This window comes from Brassica rapa, chromosome A05 (genome assembly GCF_000309985.2).
Source record: "Brassica rapa cultivar Chiifu-401-42 chromosome A05, CAAS_Brap_v3.01, whole genome shotgun sequence".
Lineage (NCBI taxonomy): Eukaryota > Viridiplantae > Streptophyta > Magnoliopsida > Brassicales > Brassicaceae > Brassica > Brassica rapa.
The window spans coordinates 21,690,328-21,704,430 of record NC_024799.2 but is presented as its reverse complement, the minus strand read 5'-3'; the positions used below and the strand labels follow the sequence as shown (position 1 = coordinate 21,704,430).

Genomic DNA, 14,103 nt, shown 5'->3' with positions numbered 1-14,103 from the left:
AGTGCCAATGGTGATGTTATTTGAACAGCATGGTAAACCCCTATGTTTTCACAAACCATTCGGAAACTTGGACAATTTGTTACCAAAGCTTCCGTATCAAAATCCTAATAGCAATAGTTAACTTTGATTTTCTTTCATTATAAATGAACGTATCACATCTTCTGATGATATAACATTTTCTAAAGCATTGGTCCTATGGTGGTTTCCGTTGAAGTCAGACGTTTTGACAAATCTATTATGATTTGTACAAAGCAACAATGACTCACCATGATTGACCATTGAGAAATGCATGTCACAGACTATTTATAAATTTTAAAATACATTTAATAGTCACAACTCTTCAATTTAAATAGTCACATCTTTTCCAAAGTAATTATTTTGAAAAGACACAACTATTTAGACTTTTAGAAATCGTGTTTTTTTTTTGAATTATACACAGTTTCCCCAAAGGCTTCCTAGGCCTAAGAGACTAATCTGTGTCGCCGGCGATGCCCAAATTTTAATCCTCCGGTGGCCGGGACTTGAACTCGTGATGGCGGATACCTCAGCTGAGGGTCCTTTACTACCAGAACTTGAGGCCCCGGTTAGAAATCATGTTTTTGACATCTCTTAGAAAGGACACAACTTTTAAATAATTTTTATAGAAGACACAACTTTACAATATAGAACTTTTAGAAAATACACAATCCTTTACATATCTTTTTCAAAAGACACAACTTTTCAACATAAGTGAGATCCACAACTTTTAGAATTAATCAGGATTCCTATTATTAGTAGATTATAAGTTTCCAGATTTCTTCTACAACAGTTCTTATTTCAAGCAACTCAACATCTATTCTCATACGATTGTTCCTTTCAAGTGCACTGTCTCTTGGACTTCTTTGCACAAGTTATCCTTGAGTTGTTGTAGTCTCTCAGATGAATCCATGGCCAGGATTCTATCCGGTTGTCCCGTTCTCGAAAACTTAACGTTGTATCACTGCGGTAAACTAAAGGTTCTTGATCTCAGCAAATCCTTACGTCTGAAAACACTAGCTGTAGACCGTAACGTGATGGTTCCGGAGGGGCCAACGAAGATTGTGGCACCACACATCCATTATCTCAGATTGTTAGACTCTCGGCCATCATGTACTTTGGTTGATGTCGCTTCTTTAACCGAAGCTAAACTGGACGTTTGCTATGCCCTAAGTACCTCTTTCTTCAAGTCCAAGGCTGATTTTCTCGAAGACATGGTGCTAAAAATGCTAGAAAAGTTACAAAACGCTGAGAAGCTTACATTTGGTGGAAACTTTGCTAAGGTATTTATACTTTTTTGGGCTCATATAATAGCATTGTCTAATGCCTAAAAGTTAGTTTTTTTTTTTTTTGGTCTAAATGTTAAGAGCCTAAAAGTTAGTTTGGTTGCACAGTCAACCTTTTCTATATGGATTAAATAGTTTCTGTTAGTCTGATTTTCTATAGTTCTAAGAAGGTTTGAAAAGTCTTACATGTCAAAAGCTCGGTACTAATCAATATTCATAATCTTTTTTTTGTTCTTTCTGTTAGATTTTATCTCTTGTTGAGATTCGTGGTGTTTCTTTCCCGATGCTCAAGGTCAAATCACTGATTCTTGATACATTGATCTATCAGTATGTTATTCCTGGTATACAAAGGCTGTTACAAAACTCACCTGATTTAGAGAAGCTAATAATACGTGGAAGGACTTGCAGCACCATACCGGTATATTACCATACAACCTCTTTTGCTTGCTATCATTTAGTCAAATATATTCAAGAAGTGTTTTGAACTTTTGGTATCTTATGTATGTTTTTACAGGAGGAGCATCTTGACCAATATTTGAAATCACTATCCTTGAATCCGGATCAATGCTGGAGATCAAAAGATGGTTTCTCTTTGAATAATTCTTGTTGGAATTTACAATCAAAGAAATTAGATAAGAGGGTCGTACTGTCGGGTGAACGTTACCTTAAGTTTAATTTTAAAGAGCACTCTCTCCCAAAAGCAGTGTCACCATTGTGTTCTCCACCAACAAGGCGATGACATCAGATTAGTGGTGAAACATGACAAGGGTTGAAGTTTTGTGTGCCACTGAACATTTGTTTTTTTATAATATTATTAACTGGTGTATTTTATTTAATAGAGAAATTGGTAAGAATGCACCCAAAAGACTATATAATTTGTCATATACCTTTGTTTCTTTTTAATATTTTTATGACTATAATACTCTTATCTCTATCTCTCTCCCTTTTCTCTTTTATGTATTCTAATCTCTTTATCTCTCGTATAGATTTTTCAAATCATCTTCTAATTCAACACAAATCTTTATTTTTTTATTCTGATTCTTTTGACACCCATAATGCTAATCTTATTATCTCACCTCAATTCCAATGTTTCTAATTTCGACTCACAATCAACTTTTAGATAATATATACGTTAGTAGGTATTTTATTACTTATTTGCTATTATTTAGATTTTAATGGATTCTTAATCGATACATGAAGTGTTAGCTGTTACAAATAGATTTGAAGCTATTTGATAGATAACTAATTAATTGTTAATAGTTTCATTAACTGATATATGATTTGTTAGTCGATACATTTGTTTGATACATAGATTGTTAGATGATAATGAAATTATTAGCTGATATGTTAGTTGGTATGTAGTTTGTTACTTGATATGTAAATATTTAGCTAATAAATCTAAAATTACTTGTTTTCTATAAAGCATGAGGGTATTTTCATCTGCACTATGTCAAAAAATTATTTATTTTTGGGTTATCCATAATTATAGGCATTCATCTAATTTGGACCTTAATTGGATATATTCCACACATTCTCCCTATTTAATACTCTCTCTGTTTCAAAATACATGAAGTTTTAAGATTATGCACAACTATTAAGAAACTTGTTTTTTATCTTAAAAATATCATTAAAATATAAATTAAAAGTTATTCAACCAATCACAAAACAGACTACAAAATATCATTGGCTACACAGTTTTTGATAAAATGAAAAAGTGCATTGATATATGAAAACATCATCTATTTTGAAACATCAAAAACTCCCTAAAACATCATTTATTTTGAAACGGAGGGAGTAATACATTTTACATGGAGCCCTGTTGAATACACACAAGAGAAGCTTTTAATTTGTTCACACAAATTTCAGGCAATATACAAGTTGCGTTCTTTAGACTAGAGTATATCAAAACCTGATGTGAATATTGCTAGGTTTTAGTTAGCTTGTGAATCGTGATAAATATTCTTTATCAAGTATTCTAATAAAACTACATTACAATACTAATATAAAATCTGTGAGATAATATGAGGTTCTCTAAGATTGAGAATTACTATATTAACGGTTTTAGAGAACACTATAAAAAGCTGTGCCCTAAGAATAATATCCCAAAATAAAGATGGCCGACGTCAGGAGGATCAAAGGAGCTGTTGACTTGATCAGCAATTTCCCAGATGAGATCCTCCAACACATACTCTGCTTTATTCCGATCAAAGTAGCCATCAAAACTTCCCTCTTGTCTAAACGATGGAGGCATGTATGGTGCGATATACCTTCTCTCACCTTAGATGTGGATTCACTGACTGCCGCTTCCGTTACCGAAACCCTAACTCACTATACAGCTCCCAAGACGAAGATTTTTTTCCTCAAAGCCACCAAGAGGGAGGACATTCCCCACATCGATCAGTGGATCAAATGCGCCATGTCACACAACGTTGAGAATCTGTCCCTCGATTTCCCTCGTCCTTATTATGAAGAGTATAAGCCGTTCCTGGATTTAGGTAGTTCTTTTTGTGAAGGTTATAAGCTTCCAGGTTTCTTCTACAACAGTTCTTCTTTCAAGCAACTCAATATTAAGTTAAGCTTGTTCGGTACGATGGTTTCCGAGTGCTCGGTATCTTGGACATCCTTGCAGAAGTTATCCTTGAGTCGTTTTAGACTCTCTGATGAATTCATGGCCAAGATTCTGTCCGGTTGTCCTGTTCTCGAAAATTTAACGTTGTATCACATCCGTGAACTAAAGGTTCTCGATCTCAGAAAATCCCTACTTCTGAGAACATTAGAAGTAAAACGTAACGGGTGGGTTCAGGGGCTAACGCAGATTGTGGCACCACATGTCCATTGTCTCAAATTGTTAAACTCTCAGTTGCCATGTACTTTGGTTGATGTCTCTTCTTTAACCAAAGCTAAACTGGACATTTGTCATGTCTCAATGAACCCTCACTTAACGGCTGATTTTCTTCAAGTCATGGCGCTAAAGATGTTAGAAAAGTTCCAGAACGCAGAGAAGCTTTCCTTTGGGGGAAACTTTATTCTGGTATTAAAGTTTTTGGCTCATATTATTACATTCTCTAATGCCTCAAAAGCGCAATTGGGTTCACGGTCACTGTTTTTTAGATATGGATTAATGTTCATTAATTAGAAGTTGGTTTTCTATAGGTTTGATTAAGAACGTTTGAAAAAGTCTATCTCATAAGCTCGTTACTAATCAGTATTTACTATCTTTTTTTTTGGGTTCTTTCTATTAGATTTTATCTCTTGCTGAGATTCGTGGTGTTCCTTTCCCGATGCTCAAGGTCAAATCATTGATTCTTGATACAGTGATCTGTCAGTATGTTATTCCTGGTATAGAAAGGTTGTTACCACTACAAGAAATATCGGTATTAATAGCACCCGGAAAACGCTATCATATCGTTTTCATAGCGTTTCGAAGAACGCCGTGATAGCCGCAGCTATAATAGACCCCCCCCCCCCCCTAGCGTAGCGTTTTTAGCGTGCTGTAACAATATACAGATATTATAGCGTTGGTCCTGTGTTATATTATACCTATTTATAGCGATCTCTTTTCGCTATTTAAACATTTTATGTGGCACTTTTCGTGTGCCATAAAATATTTTGTTATGACATTTGTTTTTTGTCATCGAATACCTTTTTGTAACTCAGTTTTTTTTGGATTTTTGAACATTTAATAGCAATTTTTTTGTGCCATTGAATATTATAATACAGCGTTTTACTTGTGCTATGACGTTTATATTCATAGGTAATACTGAATAGCTAATATTTTCTATATTGCCACATTTTTCGGTTTGATTTACTAATTTTGTTTTTTTTTACGGGATATAGAATTGGAAAATATTGTAAAAAAAAGAAAATTAAAAAATAGAATTTTTAGTAATTGTAACCAGACTAGCAATTTGCAAAAAAGCACTATAATGTGCTGACAATTGATTCATCATATAGCAAAAAAACACATACATAAACAACAGACATAAACAACATACATAAACAACAATTAGTAATGACGCCCAGACTTGGTTCGCGAGGACTGTCCTTGTGCTTGTGGTGGGCGTCTGAAAAGAGATGAGTTTCTGAACATTGGGTCGATGTCTTCTTCAGGTTCCTCAATGCGTGTCAAGTAGCCAAGAGAGGTTCTGAACTCTGTTCTGGTTATCTCCTCCACATCATTTCCTCCCGAGGACTGTCCTCGTTCTTGTTCTCTGTTGAGTGCTTCTTGTTGTGGTTTTTGTTTTTGGAGTAGTTGTGGTCTCACTCCAGATGCCGGCAGTGCACATACGATGCTCTTCCTTGCTTCCATTAGAGTTTCTAGACTGTAAAATTAACACAAGTTAGAACTTTAACAGATATTTGAATATGAATATCTAAACTGAAAATGAAAACTTATTCGAAGAAGAAATAGTAAATCGAAGATGATATTTGAAGAAGTTCCCAACCCAGATCTGTGAGGGTTCGAATCTATAAGGATCTGTAAGAGTTGTTACCATTTTAATTAGAGAAATATATAATAATCATACAGATGAAATAAATCTAGGGTTTAGACTTTAGAGGGCGCAGACCTTTTGATAGAGATGAGTTCGATGGAAACCCAGAGAGAGAAATCGTGGTCGCTTAAGAGAGAATCATGGTTGTTTGAGATGGAATCGTGATGGGTAGACAGTGATTAGTGGTGGGTCGAGGTGGGCTCGTGGTGTCACAAAGAGATTTGTGGTGGTTTGAGATAACTCTCTAACCTAGTTTGCGGAGGGCGTACGTTCTGAGAGAGAAGGAAGGAGATAAAAGAAAAAACAATTCTGAAGCGTTAGATTAACATTTACGAACGGACAAGATTATGATCCTTGCCTTAAAATAATCAACCAATAGGAAGAGAGAACGAGGATAGCTGATGGATGGTGGATTATGGGCCTTTGATCTGAGATATCAATCGATGGCTATTAAAAAAAGAAGAGAAATTATGTTTCTGGTTATTTATAAATATTTTTAAAATTATCTAAAATTTGTAAAAAATATAATCATGATTCTAAAATATAAATCTAACTTTAGACATCAATTTCTAAATATATAAACCACTAAACACTTTAACTACACCAATATACCCTAACCCTCAAACTAAACACTACATATGCTAACCCTTTCACAAGAAAGATAATGTGGAAAGGGAACTACATCATGTATTTTGTGATTAACATATAATTTTGTCTTAATGTGTGTTATAATTTCTTTAAAAAGACCTCAAAATTATGATTAGAATAAACCTTAAAAGAAATCTCTAAACCTAATCACTAACAAAAACATGAGAATCCTAACCCCTATCCTTGCCCTAAACCGAGAATAGTGATTTGTTCTTTGTTAACTAGATACGGACATTTATCTTATTGGGCCTTTGTAAAACTGAAATGATAAAATGGATCAAACACAATAACATAAAGTCTTAACTTAAGTAAATCATTCAAACCATACAAACATTTCAATCCATCCGACACATGAAAAAAAGAGAAACACCGAGTAATTGAAAAACAAAAGCCATGTTCTGAAACAGCAAACACCAAGTCATTTATGTCAACAAGAACTTAAATAGTTGCCTGGTTCCTTCTGCTCTTTTGTCAAACCTGAAAAGAAAGACATAACCTTCGGTTCACATTTATGCAAGAGTGCTTCCAAGTGAGAAAGAACAACAAAATAAACAAAACTCTCACCGTTATAATTTTATCCTCTGGCCAAGCAAGAGTGCTTCCAAGTGCATCTTCCATATACTCAATCTCAGATGAAGTCCTCCACACAGATGCATCTTTCACCTTCACAACATCCACAAAGACTCTACAAGCACCAAGCCCCAAAGGCTGAAAGTGGACAAGATGCTCAGGATTACTCGAAGACCAACGTCCTTCAGCGACGATCACCTTGTTTCCAGACAGATCCAGCAGCTGGATTTTTTGATTTGGCTTGAATTTGTTACGCTGCAATCACAGAAAGCAACAACGAAGCCAAAATTCCAGCATCACAGAAAGCTAAAACGAATCAAACAATTCAACAATATAGTTGTACCTCAGATCTGCGAAGAGGAGATGCAGGAGTAAATGGTTTCTTAGGAGCTGGTGGAGTTAATGGAGACTTCTGATTCTTAGAAGATGAACTCACTGCTTTAGAATCTGATTGTTGACGACGTGGAGAATCTGTTATATCCGGCTCAAACACAACGCAATTTGCAGGCCATGCTACATAACAGTTCAGAAAATCCTCCATATTTGTCTTTCCTACAGTAGGCCTCCATATGAATGCCGTTGGGTTTAGTACCTCATCGACAAACACTTTTACTGCATTAGGACCAAGAGGAAGTCCATTCACCAATGATTTTGGTTCTTTAGTCTGCCATCGGCCTAAAGCAACCACTTCCTCCTTCTGTATATAGTCCATGAGCTTGCATTTGTTAACTGAACTTGTGAAAGGGCTCTGCCAAACACAACAAAGACATCGAACAAAAATGACTCAGAATCATACTCAGGTATAGAGGAAAATCATACTTAGGAACAGAGAGAGAAGAAACTTAACTGTAGGAGCATTGTCTTCTGGAATGAGACCTGCTGTTGCAACAATACAGTGATCAGAATGCCATGCAATCATTTCGCCAACTGCATCCTCCATAGTAAACATATTATGTGCAGGTCGCCATAAAAAAGTGTCTGGTTTTATTGCAGTTTCAACCAAAACCTTCACAGCGTGAGGCCCTAAAGGAACCCCATTAACTAACTCATCAGCTTCAGCTGAAACGACCTGTCCCTCAGCAACTTTCTCATCGACAGAAGCCCAGTCAACCAGATAACACTTGGGAAGTGATCTGGTATTATTTACACTCTACATGAAGTACAAGCAATGTCAATGAAATGCAACTATACAATTATATAGATAGAGTAAGCCAGATTAATTAAATTCATACCTTGTTATAGGAGTTTTCACTGACATCAGTTGCAGGACCCTGATTATTCATTCGGCGAAGAGCCTTCTGTAAATCATTAACCTGTTCCTGCAGAGAGACCTGTTTTTGTTCCATTGCAGCGATATAGTTGTCCTTAACCTGTAAACAATTCAATTTGGTCATGCTAATGCCTCTGCCCATCGCTCGCAACCGTCCAGGTTGATCAGGTCCCAGTATCTGAGATAGCATATCGTTCTTTGGATTTGTTTTCGTTGAATCGGCATGACCCTCAAGTTCGATCTCTGATGCCTTTCTCTGGAAACACATTAAAATTTCAATAATCACAAAGCAGCAACCAGCAGATCCAACTTCTTAAAATCAATATGAAAACTTACAATCTTTTCAGCTGCATTAACATTGACAGGAGTACCATCCTTCTTTGTTCGTGATTTCACCCAAACTCGGAGCCTCGACACTTTTGATGGATCTTCGCTTGACTTTACCAAATCTTCTCTCAGCCTCACCATTCCCTTACGGCCGCAGGTGTGAGGAATCTGATTCTGTCTTCTTTCTTTGTAAGAGTCGCTGACAACCTTAAAGGCCTGACTGGTCTTCTCTTTGACAAATTTACGCCATTCAGCTGTAGAAACATTGTTCGGTTTCAAGCTCATCCTAGCTTTAATGGTTGGAGCTTTCCTAACAGATGTTACCAGACGTGATTTGGATGCTCTCCACAAACATCCCATCTGCTTAAACACAGCAGCCCTTTTAAAGTCTTCGTCCATGTCAAACCTCATCTGTAGTCAGCAATGAGACACATTTAAATACAAGTAAAATGGATCGTAGTTAAATGTAAATTTTTTTCTTATTACCTCAATAGATTTCCAGAGCACAGTCTTGATTTCTTCACTGACTTGTCTCCAGTTATCAATGATCACCGGAACATGTTCACGAACTAAGGGACCCAAGTAGGAGGATAACAGTACAGAACCTGGACCACAGGGATCCCCCATATCTGTGAAGTCGACATGTTGCCTTTCAGTTGGATCCTTGGCAATGTGTTTCATCTTTGTAGGTCCTCGGCGTCTTTTACGCTGTGATGTAGTAGCTGTGTCAGTCTGAGTCTGCACATCATCAGCTGCATCAACAGCTTCTGCTTCTTCCCCCATTTCATTCTGTTTATCCTCCCCCAAGTCCTCTGCTTCTTCCTCCATTTCATTCTCCTCTGTCCTCATTTGATTATGTTCTTCTGCCTCCATTTCATCTGAGACTTCTCTGTTTGTTATATCTTCGAGGAATTGATCTTCAGCATCTTCCTCCGTTTCTACATCTGTCCTTTGCTTCTTCACACGCTTGTTCTTCCGATTCCCCATCTTAGTTCACCTGAAATATAAAAGAGTTAGTTAGTCTCAAAACAAATCAACAACAAACAACACAACAACAAACAAGACTCAAAGCAACTGATCAGAAACATAGTTAACTTCATTACACAAACACAATTCATCAAAAAACAGCTTCACGGATTCCTCCCCATTATCAAAAAATTAAATAATTTCATTTCCAAACATTTATAGATTTATCATCCAAAAAATCACAACTTTTCCATTTTCAAACATATATTCCTTCACAGTCAGCTCGAGCATTTCTAGATTCATCAACCAAGTCATCAGCATCCATGGCTACTACTGCTGGCATAGGACCAACATCTGCATGTCCATCTTCAGCATCTTCCTCACGGTATCTTCTTGTAGGACCTCTCATAGCTACATACCAACTAGATGACTCATCTATTCTGGAGTAAAAGACTTGCTTTGCTTGTGAGGCGAGGATGTATGGATCAGCTGCAAAAGCCATTTGACTTTGGTTGAGGTTGACTAGTGTGAAGCCATCTTCAACCTTCACTCCGTTACCTATATTTGCCCACTGACAGCGAAATACAGGGATGTAAAAGGTATTGTAATCGATCAGCAAAATCTCCAACACTCTGCCATAGTATGTTACCAAATCAACCATCTGCGAAGTGTCTTTTGCACTAGATCTACACATAGCTGTTGCCTCATATAGAACACCACTGTTCTGACTTTGCCTGTCAACTGAAATCGTGTGAAACCGCAGACCATTAATTACGTAACCAGTGAAAGACCTAGAGCTAAGACGAGGACCGTAGGCCAGCCATTTCAGTGTCTCATCGTGATTCTCTGAGCTAATAGGTATCTATAACAAAATATGTTAAGTGTCAATACATATCTATAGCCAAAACCAGAAAACTAAATTGTTGCTCATTCTATGAAAATTACCTGGTCTTTTAACCAAGAAGCAAATTTTTGTGAATGAAGTCTCCATAATGTTGTTGCATCACGTCTACATTTTTCATTAGTGTCCTGTAGATGCTGTAGGTGCATGCTTCAAAAGGATTCAAACAATGTATTAGCTACGCTATAAAGTCACAAGCGACAGTAACTAAAAAAACAACAAGTAGCTTTGAAAGACTTACTCCACATAAGGTTCGACGATTGCCATATTCTGAATCACAGCAAGATGTATAATCTTCATATCCTTCTCAGAAAGAACACGACAAGTGGCTGCAGATATTGGACGACCTTCAAGAATAGAGCTGCTCTCGAACTCAGTATTTCTATCAGGTTTCTCCTCATAACTTGTTGTTTTTTTCAAGAACTGACTGCAGAACCTAACACATTCCTCTGCAAGATACGCTTCAGCAATACAACCCTCTGGTCTTGCAAGGTTTCTTACAAAGTCTTTCAGCACTTTCATGTATCTCTCAAATGGGTACATCCATCGGAAATGAACTGGTCCACATAACCGAGCTTCCCTGGCTAGATGAACTACCAAATGCATCATTATATCGAAGAAACTTGGAGGAAAAAACCTCTCAAACATGCAGAGGGTTTCCACAATTTCAGTTTCCAATACTGTAATTTTCTCTACATCGATTACCCGCTGACAGAGATGATGGAAGAAAGCACACAGGCGGCCAATAGCTATCCTAACACCTTTAGGTAATAATCCTGTCAAAAATATAATTTGAGAATAGAGTCAGGACATCTTAATCTTGACTATTACAAAGTTTAAAGACTCAGTTAATACCTCTAATAGCAACTGGGAGAAGCTGTTGCATCAAGACATGGTAATCATGTGATTTAAATCCTGATATCTTAGATTCTTCTAACTTCACACACCTTGATATATTTGAGCAATAACCATCCGGACCTCTGAAGTCCGATAGCCGCTTGCAGAATACTTTCTTCTCTTTGCTGGACAGAGACCAAGGAGCGGGAGGAAGGTATGTTCTTTTCCCACGGGGTTGAGGATGTAAATCCTTCCTAATACCCAGCAGTTCCAGATCTTTTCTCGCGTTAAGACCGTCTTTTGATTTTCCACAATGCAACAATGTAGCTATAAGGCTTGCAGCAACATTTCTTTCCACATGCATAACGTCTAAGTTGTGTCTAACTGGTAGATCCTAGACAAAACAAACACAGATAATAGTGTCAAAGGAAGGTGGTGACTGCACAATTAAGAAAAACTGATATATCTTCAGATTAGAAACATACTTCCCAATAAGGCAACTTGAAAAAGATTGACCGCTTCTTCCATCTAGATAGCTCTTCCTCATCAACTGCTTCTTCCTCTTCCTCTGAATCACTGGATTCATCATCCGTATTGGAGTCTGATCCAACCGTCTCATTAATCTTCCTCTTCCTACCAATTACTTTCACATTTCCAAAATCATTCTTGTAATTTCTAAGTATATGGCTTATGTTATGACCACTCAGAATTCTACCCTTTTTCCCATGCTCTGCTTTCCCATCAAACCATGCTTTCTTTCCTCTATAAGGATGTGTGGGAGGAAGACCTTTCCGATGGGACATATAAACGTGCTTCCTGCAGTTACTCAACCACATACTGTCTGTGTTTTTTCCACACACAGGACAACCCATTTTTCCCTTTACTTTGCAGCCTGCAAGATTCCCATATGCTGGAAAATCCTGAATAGTCCAGAGAAGCATAGCTCTTAATGTGAAAGTGGTGTGGTTGACTGCATCATACGTTGACTCTCCTTTTTCCCACAGGTGGTTTAGATCCTCTATAAGCGGTTCTAAGTACACATCAATATTGTTACCAGGTTGGCTTGGACCAGGAATCAGCAACGACAACATGATGTTCTCCTCCTTCATACACTTTTCAGGTGACATGTTGTAAATGACAAGCAAAACAGGCCAACAGCTGTAGTTCACATTCTTCATATTGAAAGGATTGAACCCATCTGTGGACAGCCCAAGCCGAAGATTTCTTTCTTCAGCGGCAAATGAAGGGTATCTGTTATTCATTTGATTCCAAGTAACAGAATCAACCGGATGTCTGCTTTTTCCATCAGTGCTCTTATTAGTAAAATGCCACCTCAAGTCCTTTGACATGTCCTCTGACCTGAACATCCTCTTCAGCCGTGGGATTATGGGAAAATACCTTAGAACTTTCTGTGGAATACCTTTCTTCACATCACCTGTGCGCAAGTTAATCTTCCATCTTGAAGCATTGCATTTCGGACATTTGTCTAGCTTCTCAAACTCCTTTCTGAATAGACAGCAGTCATTCACACAGGCGTGTATCTTCTCATAACCCATATCAAAAGATCTCAAAAACCTCTTCACTTCGTACAAGGACGTGTGCAAGACATTATCCTCGGGTAGCATCTGTGGCAAAGTCTCAAGCAGCAGATCGAAGCTTCTATCAGACCAACCACTCTGTGTCTTTATCCTAAAGAGTGAAACAATTGCAGAGAGCTTGCTGTGGTTAGCACAACTTGGATACAGAGGTGTTTCTGCATCGGCTAGCTTAGCAAGAAACTCATCTTCTGCCTTATCTTCACCTTCAGCAACCTCACTTAAGTCACCATGCCTAAGAAACTCTTCATCATCAAAGGCATCTGCTTGGTATAACCCTAAAATCTCATTCCTCTTCTCACTTCCATTGCTTCTACTGTCAGTCCCTGACATTACTTCTCCATGGTGATACCAATCCTCCCTCATCTTGTAACTCAAATCCATTCCTCTTGTTACTAGATGATCCACAATAACACTGGCTGAGTGACGAGCTACGTTGCGACAATCAATACATGGGCAAATGATCAACTCAGACTCTCGCAAATCTGCACCAACACACCTCACAAATTCCCACGCACCACTCTCATAACCAGGATCAGCTCTTCGGTTTAGACACATGAAAGCATAATTTCAACACTCTTAATCACACACAAAAATTCAGTTCCTATAATATATATTGTTTTTCCTTACCTGTTTAGATGAACCCATGACTTTTCGACCATTTTATGTTCTAAGTTTCTAACCGATAGACCAACAAAATCAAACAAAGCCATAAGATTATGTCAAACATACACCAAACAGACACAATGACATTCACAGAGGAACACATAAACAATCAACGATTCAATCAGATACTATAACTCAGTCATTCAAAAAGATCAACAAGAAACGACTTCTATTTGGCTGAAAAAGAATCACCTGATCAATAAGATCCTTCGGATTTCAACTCCACTAGCTTCACTCGAGAAAGGAACAATGAAAACCTAAAACCTGCAAAGCAAAAGAGAAGAGAAAGGAACACTCAAAGCTTCAGTCGAGAAAGGAACAATCGTGTTCGCCCATGACGATATCAAATGCAAAACGGAATTGATTACCACCTGACTTCTCGTGATTCTGTAACCTGACTTATCTCCTCCTAATCTTCGGTGAAATCGAAATTGTAAAAGCTGAAACAAATCAAAGGAATTCATCTGAGAAATCAGATAAATCAAAGGAATTACAGACAAAATCGAATATGGGTTCACCGGGAATCTGA

The 14,103-nt window shown here is 37.5% G+C and overlaps 3 protein-coding genes across 5 annotated transcripts; 2 read left to right on the top strand and 1 right to left on the bottom strand.

The window, feature by feature from the left end:
- The first annotated feature begins 532 nt into the window (after positions 1-532).
- Positions 533-6,354, top strand: LOC103869806 (putative F-box/LRR-repeat protein At3g18150). Its single transcript, XM_033292705.1, has 3 exons — positions 533-554; positions 760-1,298; positions 1,546-6,354. The coding sequence occupies exons 1-3, from the start codon at positions 533-535 to the stop codon at positions 1,783-1,785; spliced, it is 801 nt and encodes a 266-aa protein (XP_033148596.1). The 3' UTR covers positions 1,786-6,354.
- Positions 2,245-13,524, bottom strand: LOC117133955. 3 transcript variants are annotated; one of them, XM_033291173.1, is made up of 2 exons: positions 5,870-13,524; positions 2,245-5,623 (listed from the first exon to the last, which is right to left on the bottom strand). In XM_033291173.1, exon 1 carries the CDS (start codon positions 13,464-13,466, stop codon positions 11,787-11,789), a length of 1,680 nt encoding a protein of 559 aa, XP_033147064.1. In that variant the 5' UTR covers positions 13,467-13,524; the 3' UTR covers positions 2,245-5,623; positions 5,870-11,786. The 3 variants fall into 3 exon arrangements, with proteins under 3 accessions (XP_033147064.1, XP_033147063.1, XP_033147065.1); XM_033291172.1 differs by having other exon boundaries at positions 2,245-7,267; positions 7,356-13,524; XM_033291174.1 differs by having other exon boundaries at positions 2,245-7,760; positions 7,860-13,524.
- On the top strand, positions 3,415-4,738 carry LOC103869605 (putative F-box/LRR-repeat protein At3g18150). The gene is made up of 2 exons (XM_033292704.1): positions 3,415-4,332; positions 4,544-4,738. The coding sequence occupies exons 1-2, from the start codon at positions 3,415-3,417 to the stop codon at positions 4,736-4,738; spliced, it is 1,113 nt and encodes a 370-aa protein (XP_033148595.1).
- Positions 13,525-14,103: the final 579 nt, after the last annotated feature.

Excerpts from the sequence above, each read along its gene's own strand:
- LOC103869806 (XM_033292705.1), top strand. The coding sequence starts at position 533 with ATGGCGGATACCTCAGCTGAGG. Across the intron at positions 555-759 it reads GGCGGATACCTCAGCTGAGG|GATTCCTATTATTAGTAGAT; the intron begins GTCCTTTACTAC and ends AGAATTAATCAG. Across the intron at positions 1,299-1,545 it reads TTGGTGGAAACTTTGCTAAG|ATTTTATCTCTTGTTGAGAT; the intron begins GTATTTATACTT and ends TCTTTCTGTTAG.
- LOC103869605 (XM_033292704.1), top strand. The coding sequence starts at position 3,415 with ATGGCCGACGTCAGGAGGATCAAAGGAGCTGTTGACTTGATCAGCAAT. Across the intron at positions 4,333-4,543 it reads TTGGGGGAAACTTTATTCTG|ATTTTATCTCTTGCTGAGAT; the intron begins GTATTAAAGTTT and ends TCTTTCTATTAG.
- LOC117133955 (XM_033291173.1), bottom strand. The coding sequence starts at position 13,466 with ATGTGTCTAAACCGAAGAGCTGATCCTGGTTATGAGAGTGGTGCGTGG.